The 23,851-nt window shown below is 42.7% G+C and overlaps 2 protein-coding genes across 6 annotated transcripts in view; both read left to right on the top strand.

Annotated features, from left to right (window-relative positions):
* MTARC2 (mitochondrial amidoxime reducing component 2) overlaps positions 1-15,367 on the top strand; it is a 40,544-nt gene extending 25,177 nt beyond the window's left edge. The window contains exons 5-8 of one of the 3 annotated variants that reach the window (XM_017870002.1): positions 10,278-10,339; positions 10,428-10,499; positions 12,036-12,175; positions 14,524-15,367. In XM_017870002.1, the coding sequence (XP_017725491.1) occupies positions 10,278-10,339; positions 10,428-10,499; positions 12,036-12,159 (258 nt within the window). In that variant the 3' untranslated portion in view covers positions 12,160-12,175; positions 14,524-15,367. Of the gene's footprint in view, positions 1-10,277; positions 10,340-10,427; positions 10,500-12,035; positions 12,191-14,523 lie in introns of all 3 variants that reach the window. The other 2 variants (XM_017870003.1, XM_017870001.1) reach the window with 2 other exon arrangements.
* Positions 15,368-15,436: 69 nt separating this feature from the next.
* MTARC1 (mitochondrial amidoxime reducing component 1) overlaps positions 15,437-23,851 on the top strand; it is a 29,547-nt gene continuing 21,132 nt past the window's right edge. For all 3 annotated transcript variants that reach the window (XR_001885087.1, XM_017869999.1, XM_017870000.1), the window contains exons 1-2: positions 15,437-17,705; positions 21,866-22,039. Coding sequence is in view for 2 of the 3 variants with exons in the window: in XM_017869999.1 (XP_017725488.1) it covers positions 17,431-17,705; positions 21,866-22,039 (449 nt within the window). In the remaining variant the exon portion in view is untranslated. The remainder of the gene's footprint in view (positions 17,706-21,865; positions 22,040-23,851) is intronic.

Genomic DNA, 23,851 nt, shown 5'->3' with positions numbered 1-23,851 from the left:
GGGCGGATCATGAGGTCAGGAGATCGAGACCATTTTGACTAACACAGTGAAATTCCATCTTTACTAAAAATACAAAAAAAAAAAAAAAAAAAAAATTAGCTGGGCATGGTGGCGGGCGCCTGTAGTCCCAGCTACTCGGGAGGCTGAGGCAGGAGAATGGCGTGAACCCGGGAGGCGGAACTTGCAGTGAGCCGAGATGGTGCCACTGCACTCCAGCCTGGGTGACAGATCAAGACTCCGTCTCACAAAAACAAAAACAAAAACAAAACAAACAAACAAAAAAACTCATATTGCACATGCTGTGTTCTAGCTTTTTTGTAAGTGAGCTTGTTTAATTTTAACAGTCTCTTAAAGTCTATTTCTCGAGATTTCCTTCACCATGCTTTTTCTAGTTTATTCCTGGCCCTGAGTGAGCAAGGCTTTGTATGAGACCTTGTTGAACTGAATTCGAGGCAAGGATTTGGCCATCGAATTGTGTTTATCAGGTCTCATCTACTGTAAATATGCTATATTTCAGACCAAGGAGGGAGTTTGTCTTCAGTGATGGTAGTTCACGGTATTCCCCTCGAGTGAATGTGATACATGAATGCACGCTTATCAATCCGTTGTAAGGAGTGGTCATTCACTTTACAATGCTACCCCAGAGACCAGCCCTTCAAATACAGATGTTGGAGTAGAGATGGCAGAGTGGAGGTAGGCAGGAGTGATCTCGGAGACCATGACCCCCCATACCTTTCTCTTGCTGTCCTCTAGAGGACTGTGAGTCACTGCATGGACTTAGCGTGCTGAAAAGCAGTCCAGCACAGCCTACTGCCTTTGGGAATTCAGTTGGTAGCTGCCCCTCCCAACCTCTGCTGTTGGTCATGTGGGACACCCAGTCAAGCCCGGAGTGGGAGACTAGGATGTCTGATGTCCATTAGCCACTAAAATTCTCATGGCCATAACCTCCCCTGAGAGGAAACTGCTATGTGGGTGGAACACACAGACCCACGTCAGCCCTGCAGAATGTCCCAACCAGTGAATACACTTCAGAACAACACAGCCACATCTCAGGAGCTCTGCTTCCCTTTCTGTAGCCTGTTGCTGGTGATTTTAAGAGTAGGTGGTCTCCAGAGAACAGAAGCCAGCTTCTAAAAAAGCCTCAGGCGGTCCAGTCACCGTGGCTCATGCATATAATCCCAGCACTTTGGGAGGCCGAGGCAGTCAGATCACCTGAGGTCAGGAGTTCGAGACTAGCTTGACAACTATGGTGAAACCCCATCTCTACTAAAAATACAAAAATTAGCTGGGCATGGTGGTGGATGCCTGTAATCCCAGCTACTTGGGAGGCTGAGGCAGGAGAATTGCTTGAACCTGGGAGGCAGAGGTTGCAGTGAGCCAAGATTGTGCCACTGCACTTTAGCCTGGGTGACAGAGTGAGACTCTGTCTCAAAGGAAAAAAAAAAAAAAAAAAAAAAAAAAAAAAAAAAAAAGCCTTAGGCTTCTGTCTTTCTCTTCTGCTAGGATTTTCCAGGTCCAAGTGTCCCAAACAGCAGATGCCTCCAGGCACATTTAATATGCCCAAGCGTGCTGAAAAGCAGTCCAGGCACATTATTGGTTTACAGAACTGTTTCTGTAACCTTATTGGTTTACAGAAATGTGTCCCATGCGATTCCATAGGAGCATACACCAGCTATTGTGTCATGTGAGGATACTTATCCTTGAAGGATAAAGCACACTGGGTCTCCACACAGTGCCGTTCAAACATGGGGTCATGAGAAAGCCCAGGGAGTCTGGAACCAGGGCTGTGGAAAACATTTCAATGACGAATTTCAAGAAACTTTTCAGATAGTTAATTTTTTTCTGATTGTAAAAGACATTTTTAAAAGTAATTCATCTTCTTTGCACAGCTTGAAAACACAGTAGAGATTGAAGAAACACACAAAATTCCTCACTGGGGAACAACACACACCAGGGCCTCTCGGGGTTGGGGTTAAGGGGTGGGAGAGCATTAGGACAAATACAGAATGCATGCGGGGCTTAAAACCTAGATGATGGGTTGACAGGTGCAGCAGACCACCGTGGCACGGGTATACCTATGTAACAAACCTGTGCATTCTGCACATGTATCCCAGAGCTTAAAGTGAAATTTAAAAATTCTTCATCATTGTACTATTAAAATGTAGTCTGTGGTAACATTTTGTTGTGTTTCCAGTATGGTTTATGCGATATTGTATAAATAGTATTAAATTCCACCATTTTCATTTAATGGCATATGGCAACCAGCTCTGTCTTTGCAAACCCTTCATTCGCGTGGTTCCATTGGTTCCATATGAGTCCATCCTGTGACTGACTCTGCAATAACTTGTTTAACCATTCCCTTAGGATTGAGCATTTAGGTTGTTTTCCATTTTCTCTTACATAAATAATGAGCAGCTTTGTAAAATGGTCCGTATCTACATTTCCAAAAGTATTCTTAGGAAATGCTAATGCAGCATTTTAAAGGCTCTCTGTATATATTGCCAAATTGCTTTCCAGAAACCTTGTACCAATTTATATTCCCTCAAGGTGAGCATAAATGTGCCCTTTTCATTGTCCTCTTGCCGGCATCGCTATAATTTTTACTAATTTGTTAAGTGAAAAGTAATGCCTTATTTAAGTTGGTAATTCTTAGTGTATGGCATCCTGTCTTAGTCCCCAAATTCTGAAATATTCATATTTGCAACAAATGTTTGTTTCCTTAGTGCTAATCTCTGAGATAGATGCTAAGACAACAGAGACAACCTCACTGTGTCTGCCTGCAAGGGTCTCAGGGCCAAGTGGGATCAAGGTTTCAGTAGGTAGAGGGCTGCAGCTGAGGTCAGGACATCAGACTTGCAGGATCCCAGTGGGAAAGAGGCACTCTGGATAGGGCATGTGTGTGTGTGTGTGTGTGTGTGTGTGTGTGTGTGTGTGTGTGTGTTTGCGGGCAGTGGATGCTGAAGACTTGCTTGATATGAACTGGATCCAAATGCAGGAACTATGGCATGGTCTTTCTTTGTAAGAAGAGTGATTAAATTTTGAAATATGACATTAAGGAATATTCATTAGCTTGTATGTCTTAAGAATAGAAAAAAAATAACTTTTGGTTTCAGATCATTTAACTCTGGTGTAATAGGAAGTATATATTTGGTCTTTGTCTCTGGTTCCTGGCACGAGCTCCTAAGCCCTTGGAATTTCCTGAGTGACAGGGGTGAGAGGAGTTTCTTTTGTCATTCATAGCAAGCCCCTTTCAATCATACCTTACTTTATGCTAGTGAGATGACTCTTGGGGAATGAGGGGTGTCCCTAGACAGATGGGAGCTGGTTCTCAGAAAGACTAAGCCATGATTAGAGGGTTGGGACTTTCAGTCCTACCCAGCCCTAACCTCAGGGGAAGGGAGAGGGGCTGGAGGTTGAGTTCAGTTACCAATGGCCAATGATTTTACCAATCATTTACATGAAATAAAACTTCCAAAAACCCCTGAAAGATGGGGTTTGGAGAGCTTCCGAGTTGGAGAACACATTGAAGTTCTGGGAGGGTGGTGCACCCAGAGAGGGCATGAAAACTCAGAGAGCCCCCGTCCCCATCCCTTGCCCTAGACAGCTTTTCCACTGGGCTGTTCCTGAGTTGCATCCTTTAAAATAAGTTGGGAACAACAGTAAAGCTTTTTTTGAGTTCTGGGAGTCATTCTAGAAACTTGTCAAACCTTAGGAGGGGATTGTGGGAACCCTCAATTTATAGCCGGTTGGTGAGAAGCATGGTTGGCCTGCACTTGGCTGGCATCTGGGATGGGGGGAAGTCTTGTAGGACTTACCTAAGGTATCTCTACTTGCTTCTAGTAGTGAGTGTCAGAATTGGGTTGAATTGTTGGACACCCAGTTGGTGTCAGAGAATTGCAGAATTGGTGTTGGAAAAGACATCATGTATTTGATGTCAGAGAGAATCTGATAAACTATCTAGACGAAAGTTATTTTTAAGATGTGCTGTTGGGTTTATACCTCTTATAAAAAATAAAGCAAAAAGGCAAAAGAAGAAAATCAAGATTTATTATGAAAAACAATGTTTAAATGTTGGCGAGGAGCCTTCCAGATTTATTGCTATAAATGTGTACACATAGCTATGTATACAGATTTTGTATGTGAATGGAATCGTCCTCTATTATACATAAACACACACACCTAAAATGTGCCTTGTGCTTTTTTCACTCAGTGACACCTTGAAAAGTATTCAGTGTTAATAGATATAGGCTCACATCCTCGTTTTTTTCCAGACAGGGTCTCACCCTGTCGCCCAGGCTGGAGTGCAGTGACGTGATCTCAGCTCACTGCAACCTCTGCCTCCCAGGCTGAAGCCATCCTCCTGCCTCAAGTCTCCTGAGTAGCTAGGACCACAGGCACACACCACCACACCTGGCTAATTTTTGTAATTTTGGTAGAGACAAGGTTATATCGTGTTGTCTAGACTGGGCACACCCTTTTGAAATACCTGAATAATGATTATTGCACATGTGCCCCATGTATATTTAGCGGCTCTCCAGTAGGTGACTTTGAGCTTTCTATAATCATGTAGAGTCACTGATGCCAAGTCAGAAAAATTGCTATGGATTTAGAAACAGAACAGTCTTGTTTATTATTCCCTCAATTTATCACAAAATAGTTTAAAGTTGCTTCTAACAATTGTGTGTACAACACAATATCATAAACACATGCATAGAAAACCAGGAGCAACGAAAGGGAGGCGCCAATCCTGTGACTGAGATGAAGCAGAGGAAGGGGCCTGGACGGCAGTGGCAGGAGGCTCCAGGAACTGGCTCCCAGAGGCTTGGTGGCCGTGGATCTAATTTGAACTGCTGCTCTGATCTGTGCTCTTCCAAGTGATTTCTTTCATAGCCCATTGCCACAGCAGACCATGCAGGCTCTTTCCACCTCACTCTCAGAGGTCTTGTCCTTCTGTGCCAGCTGGTATTTGAGAACTTGCCTTGGCTTCTATTTTCACCTGACTCTGCACTCTCTCTCTCTGGCTATACATAGAGAGATGGACTATATAGGTAGAGATATATATTCTCTACATCTGTATCTACTTCCTCTCTCTCTATGGGTATAGCCATGCATCTGTGTGTCTATATAGACCCGTGTGTGTGTGTGTGTGTATACACATTCATATGCATCTATGGAAAGAGAGACAGGAAAAGAGGAAGGGAGACTCTTCGTTAGTAGTCACCTTTTAAGTTTCATACATCTAATTTTTTGCTTGGCAAATGCCTATTTGGATTCTAATGAAGGTTTCAAACAGACAAACACCCTCATTTGTGTGTTCCACAACACCCACCCGCCCCACCCTTATTTCACTTCTCTCTCTGGGTGCTGCTTGTGATGGAAAACCCTCTAGTCTTAATTTAGTATTTATAAGATGTGCACACATTCATTCATAGCAAATTCTCGGGATTATTTCCTCAGGGCTGAGCCCCTTATGTATAGTACTCCCCCTCCTCCTTGCATTTTCCTCTTCCTTTCCTTGCTTCTTTCATCTGGGAAACTCCCTGGTTTTATCCCGTCACTCTAAGTAAATGTCATTGGGACCCGGATTTCGGCAGACTGCGGAAAGGTTGGTTACCAGCAAAGGTTGGTTACCAGCAGGGGGCGCACTAAGCGTCTCGAGCTGATTTTGTGTTTAGGGAAGACCCTGGAATCTTTTTCTTTACTTATTTACTTATTTATTTTTTTCTTTCCAACATTTTTTTTAGGTGCAGGGGTACGGGTGCAGGTTTTTTATATAAATAAATTGTGTGTTGCTGGGGGTTTGGTGTACAGGCTGTTTTGTCAGCCAGGTAATAAGCATAGTACCCGATAGTGTTTCAATTCTCACCCTCTTCCTACCCTCCACCCTCGAGTAGGCCCGCGTGTCTGTTGTTCCATTCTTTGTATCCATGTGTATTCAATATCTAGCCTCCATTTATAGGTGAGAACATGTGGTATTTGGTTTTCTGTTCCTGCATTAATTCTTTCAGAATAATGGCCTCCAGCTCTATCTATGTTGCTGCAAAGGACATAATCTCGTGTTTTTTTTTTAATGGCTGCAGAGTATTCCATAATGTTTGTATACCACATTTTCTTTATCCAGTCCACTGTTGACAGGTTGATTCCATGTGTTTGCTGTTGTGAACAGTGCTGTGATGAATATACGTGTGCATGTGTCTTTGTGGTAGAATGCTTTATATTGCTTTGGGTGTATACCCAATAATGGGATTGCTGGGTTGAATGACGGTTCTATTTTAAGTTCTTTGAGAAATCCCCAGATTGCTTTCCACGGTGGTTGAAGCAATTTACATTCCCACCAACAGTATGTAAACCTTCCCTTTTCTCCACAGCCTCGCCAGCACCTGTTATTTTTTGATTTTTTAGTAATAGCCATTCTGACTGGTGTGAGATGGTAGCTCATTGTGGTTTTGATTTGCATTTCCCTAGTGATCCGTGATATTGAGCATTTTTTCATACGCTTGTTGGTCACGTGTGTGTCTTCCTTTGAGGAGACACTGGAACTTACCAAATAGCTTATTTCACTGTTATGTATGTCTAGTAGAATATAATGGAATAAAATTCCATGCATTATTAAATGTATTTTAATAGTATAAAGTGTATCATTTTTAATAACTGAATTAATAATTGCATTTAAACTTAATTAGCATAGGTTTTTTTTTTAAACTGCAAATAATGCTTTACACCAAAATGCTGACAATGATCAGATTAGGGTGAGAATATATATGATTATATGTGGTGATTACTATTTTAGGAAGTAACTAGAGCTGGCATCTGTGGGTGCTGCAGAGGATTCTTAACGAACCCAGACAATTTGCTCTTCTAAACGGCGCCTTGCGGTTGTCTAACAGTGAGAATAGATGACTAACTGAATTTGTGCCTGCTTTCTATCATAATAACGACGCAAAATTACCACCGTTATGTGGCTTGGAAATCTTAAATTCGTCAGCACTCCTGAAAGAATAAAACAAAAAGTGAACCGAAGATACTTGCAGGGCCTGGGTGCTTTCAGCACAAGGCGGCTGAGTCGGCTCCCATTCCTGTGTCCGCAGCGCCCTCGTGTGGTGAAAGGTGTCCAGGCTTCCTGGCCGCCTTTTAGGCCAGGGTACCCATCGGTCCTCACTTCCCAGTACAGTAGCTGCCTTCCATCGGAGGTCACGATCTGCCAGGAGGTTAGCCACCCGCTGTGGTTGTCTTGTAGTTTTGCGCAATAAGTTGCTGGCTAGGAGTGCTTGTAGTAAGTCCTGAGTAGGACATGGCGATTCCATTCCTTACCCACGATGTGTACACACAGTTATCCTCAACTGGTTAGTTGGAACGTGGCGTTTATTTCCACAAAGCAGCAGTTTCCTAAAGGACGATTTAGAACCCAGTGCATCCATGGAGACCTCCCTACTTCAGTCTATAGCTGTGGTCTTGCCCTGTAGGAGATTTCTGAGTTTTGAAGACCCGGTAGGTACTGGAGAACCATTTGCATTTGCTGAAGCACCACTGTAGGCGCGGGAGGGGGTTGGAAGGGCTGGCTTACCGCTGAAGGAGGACCAGACATGGCCTAGTCATCAGTGGTATAGGGGGAAAAGTTATGGGGTTAGTCCCTACCCGCTGCCCTGCTCTGCCTCCTGCAGAGACTTCAGACTTCTTATGCCTCCTGCCCAAGCGAAGCAGCCAGGTAAGTAGGAATAGGTTTCTTTGGTTCCTAACTTGAGACGATTTTTTCTCCAAATTCCTTAGACTCACAGTCTATGTTGTTGATTTACGGAGGCAGTAGTGAGGCCCCCTATCCTGATGCCTCCTACCTTGAGACCTGAGGATTGCCCTGTGAAATTCAAACCTTAAGTCAGTAGGTATCAGCAGAGACAGGCATGGTGCCTTACAGATAAAGAATACAGATGGCCTCCCTATTCACGGAGGGGCCTGCAAACTTTATATAGCTCTATATACACCCCCTCCCGTGTGTGCCAATGCTTCTTGACTTACCATGGGGTTACCTCCCAATAAACGCATCATAAAATCAAAAGGTTGTAATATGCCTGGGTATATGTATTAGTCTGTTCTCACATTGCTATAAAGAAATACCTGAGACTGGATAATTTATGAAGAAAAGAGGTTTAGGCTGGGCGTGGTAGTTTACACCCTGTAATCCCAGCAGTTTGGGAGGCCGAGGGGAGCAGATCACCTGAGGTTAGGAGTTCGAGACCAGCCTGGCCAACATTACGAAACCCCATCTGTACTAAAAATACAAAAATTAGCCGGGCGTGGTGGCACGTGCCTGTAATCCCAGCCACTCAGGAGGCTGAGGCACTAGAATCGCTTGAATCTGGGAGGCGTAGGTTGCGATTGCAGTAAGCCGAGATTGAATCACTGAACTCCAGCCTGGTCAACAGAGTGAGACTCTGCCTCAAAAAAAAAAAAAAAAAAAAAAAAAAAAAAAAAAAAAAGAAAGAAAGAAAAGCGGTTCATGGTTCTGCAAGCTGTACAGGATACAGAGCGGCTTCTGCTTCTGGGGAGGCCTCAGGAAGCTTCCAATCATGGTGGGAAATAAAGGAGGTCCAGCTTCCTACATGGCAGAAGCAGCAGCAAGAAAGCTAAAGGGAAATGCCAGACACTTTTAAGCAACAGGATCTCGCAAGAACTCGCTCACTATCACGAGAACGAACAGCACCAAGGCGATGGTGCTAAACCATTCATGAAAGATCCACCCGCATGACTGAATTCCGTCCCGCCAGGTCCCACCTCCAACAATAGGGATTACAATCCGACATGAGATTTGGTGGGGACACAGACCCAAACCATATCATGTATCATGTTATATATCTATATGTAATATTGAAGGAGTTAAAATCACATGACCCCCAAACATGCCGCTCCAGCATATTGACTTTTTTGAGTTAAGGACACTTGAAAAACAGAGGCGCAAGAGGATCACTCTGCCCTTCCTTCTGTTTCTTACAAGCAGGAGATGAAATTCCTGTGTAAAAGATGTCTCCCAGTACCAGAAGGAAAATGTCATGCTTATTATCAAGGACAGAAAGTTGAGGCCAAGGGAAATCTGTACAAACTCTGTGAAACCAATCCTCATCTTCCCTGTCCCTCTCTACTCCGTTAAGTACCCTAGTCCTGCCACATCTTTGCCCAGTTCTGTATATAATATAAGTGTTCAACTCTAATGGCATCTTCATTTTGTCATGAAGGTTCCTGTGCCACATAAAAGTTATATTCAACAAATATGTGTGCATTTCTCCTGTTGATCTATCTTATGTCAATTTAATTATCAGGCCCAGCTGAAAAACCCTAAGAGGGTAGAGGTGATATTTTGCCTCCCTACAATATGATCCACATAACCACCTTGTATATGTATATGTATATGTATATGTATATGTATATGTATATGTATGTGTGTGTGTGTGTGTATAAAAAGAAATCATATTATATATATATATAATACGATCTCTATATCCCTCATATATGTTTCTGTATATGTGTGTGTGCCCATATAAACATATATATGGTTAAAAGCTGGGTGGTTCAAACTCCTACCTTCAGAATCAGAAAGATTTCAAACCCAGCTGCTTTACATCCTCTGGTGTGACCTTGAGATAATTTTGTATCTCTCTAGTTCTCCATTTCTCTGGGTAAAATGGGGCTCATGATAGCACCTCCCTCAAAGTTGTGAGGATTGAGTTCATCCCTGAGGCAAGTGTTGGTGGTGCCCACGTTCAAGGGTGGGAAGGCAAGGCACAGTCAGTGGCAGTGGGATCAAGACCCCATTAGCAGGCTGCCTGTCTGTGGAGGTGGCAGCATTGAATGTGTGAATCATGACTGCCTTCTCTTGGGTGATGTCCCCAATCTTCAAAGAACCTTCAGATTGTAACTTGGGTTCTATTGCAGCTTAGCTATAAGGAAAGTGTGGACTTGTCTTGCAAGTTATACATTTCTCATTGTATACCCACACATTGACTTTTCTGTTAATTTATGACTCTCATGGCAAACTGCACCGTATAGAAGATCTGTCATCCCTGTGATGATGGAATCAGGATTTTGAGACTGGGAGTCAAGAGGTGGCATACTGAGCTTGCCAGTATGCTGCCTCCCTTTGAGTCCTCTGGGAGATATTTCTTGGTGTCACCTTGTGCTGCTTTCTTCTGCTATAATAGTTTCATACTTTATATGAGCCAAAGAATAAACAGACTCAAAGACTAATGAAGCCTCCATTTAAAAGATAACTTTCTCTTTTCTCTTAGGATACCTGGGATAAACTCCTAATCGGTAGTGTAGAAGTGAAAAAGATAATGGCATGCCCCAGGTAATGAGCCTTGCTAGACCCCAGGACTGCGGTGTGGCCCACCCATTGGTTCCTGACCATCACCTAACCCTTGGTTATTGCATGACAGGTGTATTTTGACCACGGTGGACCCAGACACTGGAATCATAGACAGGAAAGAGCCACTGGACACCCTGAAGAGGTAGAATACCACCACGGCCAGTGTATTTTAAATATTATCTCCACCCCAGAACTACCTATGGGTTTAGGTGCTATGTCTGCTTTAGGGAAGATATGACCTTTCTCTCTGGAGCACCTTCCACTCTACCTTCTGACTGATTTGTGTCTATTGGTTAATGAGAGCATTGTTGCTTTCTCTCTTTTCCTGGATGGATCCTCTAGTGCCTTGGATAAACTCTTTTTTTTTTTTTTGAGAGGAATCTCATTCTTTCCCCCAGGCTGGAGTGCAGTGGCGTGGTCTTAGCTCACTGCAGCCTCTGCTTTCTGGGTTCAAGTGATTCTCCAGCCTCAGCCTCCTGAGTAGCTGGGACGACAGGTGTGCGCCACCATACCTGGGTGATTATTGTATTTTTAGTAGAGACAGGGTTTCACCACGTTGGCCAGGCTAATCTCAAACTCCTTGCCTCAGTGATTCACCTGCCTCCCAGCATGCTGGGATTACAGGCATGAGCCACCGTGCCCAGCTTTGATAAACTTTTAATTGTATAATACTACATTTTGAAATTTTAATGTCTCTCATATCAATTTTTAATAATATTTATATGTGCCTTTCCAAATTTAGGCCTCAAACACTTTATTTAATCATGTTTATTGCAACTCAGATTCCTCCATTAGAATCAATATCAAGGAATATGAGAATAATTGAAACTACATAATGAAATATTAGAAAAAAAATGAATGTAATGAATTGTCAGAGATTTTTTATTGAGGAGCTTTTTTTATGCTAAGGATTTCTCTTGTTTTGTTATTTAAAGAAGTTTGGCTGACTTTAGTTCCCAATGAAGATAGTAATTTAGGCTTAACATTCTTTGGAGCTATATTCTATTTTGTTTCTCTTTCCTCTGTTTTGTGGATTGTTTCCAATGGGTTTAGCTTAGAGAAGAGGTTATTTCATGATGCTTTCAGATTTGCAATTCTATTTTGTTTTTGATTTTTAAGATGTAGTGATAATTATTTAAGATGCTATGAAATTTATTATTATTTTTAGACAGGACAATGGGAAAAGACTAACTTCTGCAGTAGTCCAGACCCACCTGACAACTGCATAGCTGTCTGAATTTTTGCTCACCAGTGAACCCCAGCTTTGGGCTTATAAACCGGGAGGGGATTGAAAGCATGGTGCTTAAATGCACTAGACAGAAGATTTGTAGAGTTCAGGGCCATTCCGTTTTGTGTTTTCAGGGGCATTTGTTTCAATGAGTTGTGAAGTCGAAGGTACTCATATAGACAAAGTATTTATTTTATATGTACACATACATTTTTTCTTTTTGGCCTTAAACTGAAGCCATGGAGAAATTGCATAGACTTTCAGGATACTTCTAGAAAAGCTAGAATTATTTGCAGTTTGACTAATTGTCCACAGACTTCTCTGTCAACATTTTAGAAAAGGTTTGCTGTGTATTTATAAATAAGTTGGAAGGCAAACTTGAGTTCTATTGAGAATATTTCGATTATTATTTCCTTTTGTGTCTGATGATTGAATTTTTGTTTGTTTCAGCTACCGCCTGTGTGATCCTTCTGAGAGGGAATTATACAAGTCATCTCCGCTTTTTGGGATCTATTATTCAGTGGAAAAAATTGGAAGCCTGAGAGTTGGTGACCCCGTGTATTGGATGGTGTAGTGACGGATCCACTAGGGTAATATGGTAAAGGGTCAGCTTTGCTTCTGAATACCCTGTCTTGGAGCCATTGCTGCATTTTCTTATGTTTATTTTATTTTATTTTATTTTATTTATTTTTTTAATGTTATGCTGCTTTAATTCTTAGAGAATAAGCAGTTTTGTGTTCTGATCTTTGGAGTTGGAAAATGCCCTTAATTTCTGTTCCCTACAGTAATCTGTGTACTCCTACCTCAGCCTTCTCCACCCCTATTTCCCATTTAATGGTAAAATGCTGATGGAAGAGGCTCAGCAGAAAGACAGGTATATGTTCACAGCTTATTACAGAACATCATTAAGGAATAGGAAAATGAAGGTGACTGATTCTCAAGAGTTTTGTATTTATTTTTTCTGTCTCAGATAGAAGAGGAAATGTTTAAATTATTCAACATCAACTTGGGAAAAATGTTTAAATTGGATGCTTTTTATCAAATGTATTTTTAAAGTATAATTGAAGTTTGAAAAAAAAATCAGTGCATCAAAGTGACTGGATCCTGAATCATGAGTTAGAAAATAATGTTCTCGGGCCGGCCGGTTGGCCAAGCCCTGTAAGTCCAGTACTTTGGGGAGCCGAGACGGGCGGTCACCGAGGTCAGGAGGATCGAGGACGCATCCTGGCTAACACGGTGGAAACCCCGTCTCTTACTAAGAAATACAAAAAAACTACCGGGAGCGAGGTGGCGCGGGCGCCTGTAGTCCCAGCTACTCAGGAGGCTGAGGCAGAGAATGGCGGTAAACCCGGAGGCGAGAGTTGCAGTGAGCTCGGGATCTGGCCACTGCCACTCCAGTCCGGGCGACAGAGTGGAGACTCCGCCTCAAAAAAAAAAAAAAAAAAAAAAAAAAAAAAAAAAAAAAAAAAAAAAGAACAATAATGTTCTCACATTGATTTCATTGTGTCCAATACAGCCCTGACTCCTGGGGGCAAAAGCCTAACTCCCAAATTAAAGGAATGAGAAAGTTGGTCAGAAGACCTCAAGTTGGAGCTTTTAAGCAAGTTCTCTCATAAAATCCATGACCCAGTTCTTAAGGTCACCTCATCTCCAAAACTCTTGACCATCCTTCTCTCTGTTTCTGGCCTGAGCTTCTCACGTGTGTTACTTGCCCTTGCAGTCCTGACATCCACAACCTGACCGTCCTTAAGGACAGGTAACATAGTGGCTTAGAAGGTCTAGATCTAGCATTAGATAGACTTGGGTTGGTAATCCAAACATCTTCCTAAGTTGAATGAGATATTTAACTTCTCTTTAAGTCTCAGTACCCTTATCTACAAAGTGGGAATAATAGTACTTACCAAAACAACCAACAAAAGTTAGCTTGAGTATTAATTCATATAAAGTTTCAGCATTGCAATACAAATAAAGTACTCAGTAAATATTAGTTATGTTTTTTATTGCCATCATTCCATCATGATCCAGTCTTAGGTTCCATAATGGGTATAAACATGACACAGGCTTTTCCCTTGAGTTGGGCAAAAAGGAACTACACTTCCATTGACTACTATTATGACTAGGTATTTGCATAACCATAACCATATTTCATCAGTTCTGAGATCCTATTCTAACATCTCTGATATCAGTCAGCTTCTTATAACATTCAGGATGCCTTTTGAAAAATATCAGTGATGCATAAAATTATCAGTGATGCATAAAATAATGGTGCATTTTACAATTGGTATATCTTGGATTTGATGAAATACAATAAGTATTGATACTAGAGAGGAAACTGTGAAGCTCCTAAGTGCCTGGCATTTCTAAAAGCCCTATTTGGGGAGAGTGGACCCAAGCCTGAGCCATCTAGCTTGAGTGAAACTGATCCTGTGTCCTGCTGTTCCAGTCATGATTGACTGGACCTGGATCAATGTGTGAGCCAAGGGCTTTCATGTGTTCTCTGCATCTGAGGGAGCCCAGTGGCTGTGAGATACCTTAACAACTGAGGGTTTTCCATGTCACTTGGTCACAAACTCATCCAACCAGATCCTGTTTTGCAGTGGATGGAGGCAACGAACATCTGTGGTTTACTCAGCCTCAATTTCCAATTGTCTCTGCTCCCCAGAAGGCCTTGTGTAATCTTTATCTGTGAGAGGATCTCTGTGAGATAGATATGATAATAGGCATTTTATGAATGAGAAACAAAGGCTCAGCTAGGTCAGCTGATGTATGGTCTGGGAGCTGATGTGAATTAGAGCTAACAGGCCATGCTTTCTGCACAGCACTGCACCATACATTTATATGTGTAACCTCAATAAGTGACTGTTTTGTGGGAGCTTGAATTATTTATGAACAGTAGGATAAATAACCAAATAACCAGAGATTCTTATTATTTATTCAGGCTTCAGCAACCAGGAGGGATTGACTGAGATCTTAACAACAGCAGCAGCAATACCTCAGCAAATCCTTATTATCCAGCCTTCAACTATCTTTACCCTGGAAAACAATCTCGATTTTTGACTTTTCAAAGTTGTGTATGCTCCAGGTTAATGCAAGGAAAGTATTAGAGGTGGGAATATGAAGGTATATGTATAAATTTTAGGTACTGAAGGCTTTAAAATAATTAACATCATCAAAATGCTATTTTGAATGTTATCATGGCTATTATGCTTTTACATCCTGACTTTTGATGAATAAAGCAAGTTTAATGAATCAACTAAAAGCTGCAAAATGTTTTAAAATGTGTTCCTTTTATTACCTATCAAGATTACCTGATGTGCAGGACACGTGTTACCACACTCACAAATGCCTAATATTGGACTTTACGTGGCCATTGACTCCTGTTGACTTTTCACTCATGTGCTCTAGCATTATGGAATCTGGGCTGTACTTGAGTATGGAAATTTTCTTATAGACTTAGTTTTAATATTCTATTACACCTTTATTAAGCCATATAAAAGTAATCTGTTTGTGTGTAACTGCCAGATACACCACCTGGAATTCCAAGTAAGATAAAGAAGAGGATGACATTTAAAAGAGGATGGAATTTTGAGAGTAGGATTGCAAGGAAGACAGCATGAACATATTTTTTTCAATGCAAATAATTTTTTTGTAACAAAAAAACGAACTACTTTGGTATGATCTTAAGCAAAAATGCTCACTGAAATAGTATATGGCTGAATTCACCTACTTACAATTTTATAGTTTCTTTGTAACTAATAAACGTGAATCTCAATCCTGCTTTATCTTTGGTATTTATGAGTCTTCTTCCTGGGCTTCTCTCTTTATATTAGAATTTGAGTCACTGCAATTTATTTTTCCTTACCCTTTCTGATTGCCTCCAGAGACACAATCTGACTCCACAAACACTGGCTTCTGTCATTGGCAGGGGGTGAGGGCATTGTGAGCTGCAGGCACACAGGCGTCCTGTCTGTGGCAGGATGGCCAGTGTCCACAAGGGGCCTTCCTAGTGGTCAGTGAGGAGTGGTTGTTCCCTCCTCCTCCATTTTCCTTTGCTGGGTTCTGGGACTGAAACTCACCACCATCCCCCGCACCCTGTGAGGTAAAAGTAGTAAGTGAGCTGTAGCCCTGGGTAAATTCTGGAAGTGATGAAATTGAAAAATCAGAACTTTAAAGTCAACCATTAAAATAGGGGAACCATTTTTTCCTCTTAAATTTTCAAAGAGGAATTCAGGAGGGAGATAAACAGAAACACATATTTGGTGCCCCGGAGCTGCCTTTCCGAGGAGGATCAAGTGGTGCATCCTGCTGAGCTGTGTCCTTTACAGACAGAGTGTGACCTGGGGTTGGAAGAGAAGAGAATAGAGCAGAAAAGCAGGACAGATAAGTGTTCAGGCCAGGAAAGACAGAGCCTCCCTGAGCACGGAACTGCTCTGCAGTGAGTTGCCAGCTAGAGGAGAGTGTTGTTCTTTTCTCTTGGTGAACTCCCACTTCTCTCATCCAAGGCACCCTTGCCCTGCATGGTCAATTCTGACTGAGTCTTGAAAGGTACACTCCTGGCTCAGGGGACCATGGCTGAGCTGGGGATGACACAGGCTCTCGACCAAACTTCGGTCTCCTCTGAGCCCTTTTCTTCATGAGGCCTTGACCTTGCCACCCTGCTCCCTGCAGAGCCCAGTTTAGCAAGAACCCTGCTTAGTCAGTTTCCAGAGTATTCTCCCATCCTTGATATCTGATCACCCTTGATATCTGCTCAGATTCCTCATCTGTCACCCTCAGTGTGTAAGTCCTTGCCTAGTTCAGTAGAATCCTGTTAAGTGGGTTTATCAATAATCCTCTATACTTGATGTCTCCTCTTAGTGATTTTCCATTCACTGACCTCGAGGAACTTTGCTCTTTGGCTATAAACCCCCAGCAGTCTTTGCTGTAATACAGAGCTGAGCTTAATCTCTTTCCCCTATTGTGATGTCCCTGTTACAATAGCCGTGAATAGTCTTCCTTACCTTTTTAATAAGCGTTTGAGTAATTTTTTCCTTTGATAGCTTGGTACATCAAACAGGAGCCTGACTCCTAAACCATGCTGTTCGGGTATGCTGATATTGTTGACTGGAATATAACCTGATTTGGAAGTGACAAGTGACTGAGGTGAGTGCCTGCAGGACCAGGTGACATTCCCTCCCGCCAGAAGCAGCCTGGAGACCTTGTGCAGTGCTAAACTTCTGCGCCGGGAGCGTAGAAGGTGCTCTCAGACGCCCATTGCTGCTCTGAGCTGCCGCCAGGAGAACTCTGGCCTTGTCTCACTGGCGCAGATGGCCTGGTAGCATCCTCCTCCACGAGACCCTCACTCTTTGGAAGCTCCCTAGACCTTGGGCAGCCTGCGGGGAGGGCGGCCGCAGCAGAGAGCTGGACACCGCGCAGGCCAGGCAGGGCCAACCCGCTCTCTACTATTCCTAGGAGAGGCTGCTGCCCGCTATCTGATTTTTAATTTCAAAATCACGCTTTGTCCTGCAAATGTTGTATATTGTTTATTTTAGGTCAAATAACCCCATAAATACGTAAGTAAATAAACTGGTCACTTGCAGCGATCGTGGGGGAGGGCACAGCGCCCTGCAGCTGCAGGCGACGGAAGGTTGCAGAGGCGGTGGGGCTCAGACCAAGTGGAAGCTGAGCCGCCACCTCCCACTCCCCGCGCCGCCCCCCAGAAGGACGCACTGCTCTGATTGGCCCGGAAGGGTTCGGGAGCTGCCCACCCTTTGGGCTCAGTGCCAAAGGCCGCACCTTCCCCCAGCGGCCCGGGGCTACCAGCGCGCTCCGGCCTTGCCGCCGCCACCTCGCGGAGAAGCCAGCCATGGGCGCCGCCCGTTCCTCCGCGCTGGCCCGCTTTGTCCTCCTCGCGCAGCCCCGGCCCGGGTGGCTCGGGGTCGCCGTGCTGGGACTGACCGCAGTGGCGCTGGGGGCTGTCGCCTGGCGCCGCACATGGCCCAAGCGGCGCCGGCGGCTGCTGCAGCAGGTGGGCACCGTGGCGCAGCTCTGGATCTACCCTGTGAAATCCTGCAAGGGGTTGCCAGTGAGCGAGGCTGAGTGCACGGCCATGGGGCTGCGCAGCGGCAACCTGCGGGACAGGTACGGCCGAGCGCGGGCGCGGGGCAGCGCTGATCCGGCTCGGGCAAGGGGCTGAGAAGGGAGGAGTGCAGGGAAGGTCTGCAGAGTCTACTAACAGGTCCTTCCTCCTATTACAAAGAAACTGGAGTTGGATGAGACAAGGCCAAAGAGTAAAAGGAACCCTCAGCCCCCAGCATCAGATCCCGGGGCTCTGGGACTCTGAGCGCATGGACCCGTTTTCCCGGGGTGGGCGGATTTCCACCTCCCACTGGCTCTTTGGCGTAATGTGCTCCTGCTGAGGTGTGGTATCGCTCCCAGGTGTCTGCCAGTGAGCAAACTTCTTAATCTCCGTTTCGTGGAGGCGGCTAGCTTAAAGAGATTGGTTCCCAGTAGCTTTATTTTGAGTGACTTTCTTGAGATCCTGGGGAAAGCTGAAACTGTAGAGTCCAGCCCTCCAAGAGCGCACCAAGGCGGGGCTCATAATAGTCATGACTGCAATTCAACAAATACCTTCAGGCGCGGTGGCTCACGCCTGTAATCCCAGCACTTTGGGAGGCCGAGGCGAGTGGATCACCTGAGGTCAGGAGTTCGAGACCAGCCTGACCAACATGGTGAAACCCCATCTCTACTAAGGAAAAAAAAAAAAAAAAAAATTAGCCGGGCGTGGTGGCGCGCACCTGTGATCCCAGCTACTCAGGAGGCTGAGGCAGAAGAAGCGCTTGAACCCGGGAGGTAGAGGTTGCAGTGAGCCAAGATTATGCCACTGCACTCCAGCCTGGGCCACAGAGGGAGACTAAGTGAAGAAAAAAAAAAAAAAAAAAAGTGAGGGGTGGCATTGCAGATGCTATTTTCCCCAATTCTCTCAAGCACTCTTGTGGATAAAGAAGCTGAGTTCAGAGCCACACAGCAGTGGAACCAGGACTCTTATTTTCTTTCGCACACTAGGGCTTTGTAAAGAGTGATCTTGTTAATGTTCTGTCTGGATTCTGAGAGTTGCGTGGATTCCTGGCGTTCAGCGAAGGCTGCAAAACCCGGGGAGCTGACGGCTTTGTAATCTTTAATGTCTGGCTTCAGGCCAGCCCCGGGTCTCATTGTGAGGCTGCACTTGAAACTCCTTTCCAGAGAAGCCCTCGCAGCTCAGCAAGTAACACAGGACTCATGGGAGCTGTAACCTTTCTCCTACCAGCTCCCAAGACAGAGGGCAATTCATGACATAGTTGAAACGTTACTGATGCATGCATCTTTGCTTCAGGAAGGAAACCAAGGATCCTAAATATTCCATGTTTTGGGCCAGGCGCGGTGGCTCAGGCCTGTAATCCCAGCACTTTGGGAGGCCGAGGTGGGTGGATCACGAGGTCGGGAGATCGAGACCATCCTGGCTAACACGGTGAAACCCCGTCTCTACTAAAAAATACAAAAAATTAGCTGGGCTTGGTGGCAGGCGCCTGTAGTCCCAGCTACTCGGGAGGCTGAAACAGGAGAATGGCGTGAATCTGGGAGGAGGAGCTTGCAGTGAGCCGAGATCGCACCACTGCACTCCAGCCTGGGCGACAGAAAGACTCCGTCTAAAAAAAAAAAAACAATCCATGTTTTGTATAGTAGGCTCTGAAAAGTGATAGAATTTACTGAATTAGTTTTTGTAGGCCTGAGAGGCAAAGGGCCCTGGAATTTTACTACGTAGATTCAAAAGCAGTTTTGAGCTCCTATTACAATAGATGATAAGAAGAGCTGGCCTTTGTACCAGACACTATGATAAATTCTTTATTTTCCTTCATCACACACTCCCAGAAAGTGTGATCAAGAGAAGCCAACACTGGCTTACAGTCCTAGGTGATAACCAACTAAACAAGTAAGTTGGGAGAAGAACTTTCCAGAGAGAGAATAAGCTGGGCAAAGACACTTGGCTTGAGAGGATGGTGTATGCTGGGGAAAGGCTGGCATAGTCTATGCTGGGTTGTGCAATCTTTAAGCTTCCCTAGGCCACATAGGAAGAAGAATTCTCTTGGGTCACACACAAAATACACTAACACTAACAATAGCTGATGAGCTAAAAAAAAAAAAAAAAAAAAAAAAAAAAAAAAAAGAGAAAAAAAAAAAAAAAAAAAAAAAAAAAAAAAAAAAAAAAAAAAAAAAAATTCACAAAAAAATCTCATAATGTTTTAAGAAAGTTTATCAATTTGTGTTGGGCTGCATTCAAAGCTGTCTTGGGCCACATGTGGCCCACGGGCCATGGGTTGGACAAGCTTACTCTAAGGTATTTACCAAAAGGAACTGGGACATAAATAGGATGAATGTTCTTTGCAGCATTGAGTGTTGAACCTTTATTATGATGTTATTCACAGTAGTCAAAAGGTGGAAACAACCAAGTATCCATTGATGGATGAGTGGATAAGCAAAATGTGGTATATACACACAATGGAATACTATTCAGCCATGAAAAGGAATGAAGTTCTGATATGTGCTACAACATGGATGGCCCTGGAAAGCATAATGCTAATTGAAATAAGCTAGACACAAAAGGACAAATATTGCATGATTCCGATTATATGAAATGTCTAGCAGATAAATTTATAGAGACAAAGTGGATTAGATGTTATTGGGGGCAGAGGGAAGGGGAAAACGAGGAGTTATTGCTTAACTGGTACAGAGTTTCTGTTTGGGGTGATGAAAAGGTTTTGCAAATAGTGCTGATGGTTGCACAACACTGTGAATGTACTTACTGCCACTGAATTGCATGCTTCAAAATGGTTAAAATCACATTAAAAAAATTCCATTCTCTGTTGATGGACACTTGGGCTGTTACTACTTTTTTTAGCATTTTGAATAAAGCTGCAATAAACATTGATACACAAATATCTGTTTGAGTTCCTGTTTTCAATTCTTTTGGGTCTGTACATAGGAGTATGCTAGGTATTTTATGTTTTATATCTATTTTACTGCAGTTTAAAAAAATGTATAAAAGACTGGCCTGTGTGAAGACCTCGGGAGGTAAGAATGGCTGGAGCAGCAGCTGGATCATGAAGGGCTGTGCATGCCCTTGCTTAGGAGTTGGTTTTATCCTGAAAGCAGGAACCATGGAGGGATTTGAATGAGGGGGTCTTAAAGTTAGATTTGCATTTTAGAAAGATCTAAACTGCCATTACCAGGAAGAATATTAGGGAGAATATTCACCTGCTGGTCCCAAGGATTTGGGGCAGGGCAGGCCTCTGTGCAGAAACAAAGTCTGATAAAAGGGCAGTTAGGGAAAGGGCTTATACTGAGCATATTTTTCTAGCGTAGCTGAACAGCTCAGCCATGATACCCTGCTGGAAGTGATGCAAGAAATATCTTGAACGACCTAAAGTACCGGCCATACTTTTTTCTTATGTCTGGAAATCTCAAAAGCACATGCTCACTTCTATAACTGTAATCATTTGATTAGCGTGTACTGAAAGGATTGAAATGCCAATATGTTTTGTTTCTTTGGTAGCTGAGAGATAACCTACAAAAACATATTGTTCTTGTTCTGGAAATGGCTCTTTCTATTGCTCTTATTTCTCCATTTATCTTTTTTTCTAGGAAGTACCTGTAGACCAGGAATACTGGGCCAGAGAAAAAAATACTGTCTAGTTTAGCAAATTGCAGAATGGACAGCACCGAATATTGGAACATTAAAAGTTTTTAAAGGTGGGGGGCTGGACTGGCAGAGTATAAGTGGCACCGCATGTTGCTCAGCTAAACTCCATGCTCTGTGAACAATATGAGCAACAGCCCTGCTGTTTCCACCGATGAGAGCCCATTGCCTACCGGATGCCAGGCACTGTGTTTCCTCCTGCCCTTAAAGTCTTTCTGTAAAATAGATTCTTGTCATCTGCTTGGAGCATGTTTAATGAAAGCGTTCAGGCTTTCTAGAAATTGAGATGAAAATATAATTAACATCTTTAATTTCCGTGCCATCAAAGAGCTCAAACTGTTCTCTAGATATGTTGGATGCTTGAGTGGTTATTAAACCCTTTGAAATTAAGTGACAGACTCAGTCCTGTATGCTGATGTTTAGGACAGACAGACACACACTCTCAAACTCACACACACCAGGCTTATGGGGAAGAAGTCAAAGATGACAACAGTGTCTAATTGGAGCTCCTCCAGAGTCTGGCTTCCTGTCAATGGTTCACATATATCCTGTGTTTTGAAAATGGCAGGTTTTGGCTTGTGATCAACCAGGAGGGAAACATGGTTACTGCTCGCCAGGAACCTCGCCTGGTCCTGATTTCCCTGACCTGTGATGGTGACACCCTGACTCTCAGTGCAGCCTACACAAAGGATCTACTACTGCCCATCAAAACGCCCACCACAAATGCAGTGCTCAAGTGCAGGTAAGGAAAGGGCAGGTCGTAGCCCTTGCATGAATGAATAGTCATGCGATTTTGAGAAAGCGTAAACTCTAGAGGGAATCCTGAGAAACATATCAATAATGAACTGTTGATTGCGTGTGTACCATATGTAGAACCAAGTCTTCAACATTATGAAGATCTAAAAGAAGGAGAAAGAAGGAAGCAGCTTCAGAAACTTGTGTTGTTGAGATGACAACAACACATTGAAAGTGCTATGTAGAAACCCATGAGAAAAAAGCATATTGACATGTCAGCAAGAGAAAAATAACAGCACCCAAAGATCAAGCACAAAATGGGGTAGGAGTAGTGGGGCGAGTGTCCTAGCAGAGGTGAGATTCGATCTATGCATTCTCATAGAACTTTTTCTACTTGGCTTGGAAAAACTGGGTATCTTCCAAATCTGAGTTAGGAAAGGAGTTGCAAATGGCTATGTGACCCATAAGATTTAGTTCTAATGAAAGAAAGTTCCAAAATAGAAAAGAACAGCTCTAGCTAGCAGAGTGATCCAGCCAGTGGCTGCTCAGTGGTCAGTGTCAGAATGAGGCTGGGGATGCAGCCCAGGAGGGTGTTCTGTACAGAAGCCCTTCCCTCAACATCAGAAGGGCTGCAGCGAAGCAATTCTTCTAGGAAAACTAGCTTTGCCTCTAAGAAGTCATGTGTAGAGTTGATTTCTTATCTCATTATGGCAAAATTAAAGTTGGTCTAATTATATTCTTGTTATAGTTTCTGCATTTGGAATAAAAATGCACTGTGAATGTTACATGTAGTTTATAACCTATCATAAAAAAATAGTATCACCTCAAAAAATTTAGTTATCTGAAAAATGTCTAAAGACCCAGAAAAGTTCACAAAATGCAATACTGATATAATTTCTACATTTTAGTTTTAAACATGATAATATACTTTTATTGAAATTGGTGGTTTTCAGATTAGAAAAGTGATACATATTCATTGTTGAAAATTGGGAAATACCAAAAAAAAAAAGAAACAAAATCTGTGATAACTGTAATTAATATTGTGGCATATTTCTTTCTGTCTCTATGCCTGTTACTTAGAAAACAAATTGAAATAATACAAAAAATCCTTTCATATTGTTTATATACTTAAACTGATAATGTTGAGTATTTTTTCATATTGTTAAAAAATCTTTAAGGATACCATTTTTCATGTTGGCATAATATTTCATTGTGTGGGTATCACCTAAGGCATTTTAACATGGCCCATGATTAAACATTTTGATTGTCTTAATTTTTTTCCAGATATTAAGAAGAATGTGATGAATATCTTGGCATAAATCTTTGTTTATATCATTTGTTGTTTTCTTAGGAAAAAATTCTAGCAGTGGTTTTGTTTGAAATAAGAATATGGATACTGTAGGCTTTTGATACATCTTGCTAAATTGTTTGCAGAATGGTTTTACCAATTCCATTTTAACCATTATATTAACAATATTTTGCCATTTTATGAGCAAAATGATAATTTCTTGTTACTTTAATTTGCATTTTTCCCTGAATGAGGTAAGATTTTAAGTATTTACATTGCAATTTGTATTTCACGTTTATCCATGTCCTGATTTGTGTTTATTTGCCATGGTTAGATATTTACCCATATTTTCTTACAGTTAATTTTTTGTTTAATTTTCAATTCATTTGAAATTGTGTTGAAACTTTTTTCACAGTCCCATATGGGCATTTGGTCCATGCCCAAAAGACTAAACAAGGGCATGCTTGGAAATTGCAAACTGAAAAGGCTTAGACATGCTACGGTAGTATACAGACTCTTCATCCAAAGATT

Source organism: Rhinopithecus bieti, unplaced genomic scaffold (genome assembly GCF_001698545.2).
Source record: "Rhinopithecus bieti isolate Rb0 unplaced genomic scaffold, ASM169854v2 scaffold_1673, whole genome shotgun sequence".
NCBI lineage: Eukaryota > Metazoa > Chordata > Mammalia > Primates > Cercopithecidae > Rhinopithecus > Rhinopithecus bieti.
This window is presented reverse-complemented; position numbering and strand designations above follow the sequence as displayed.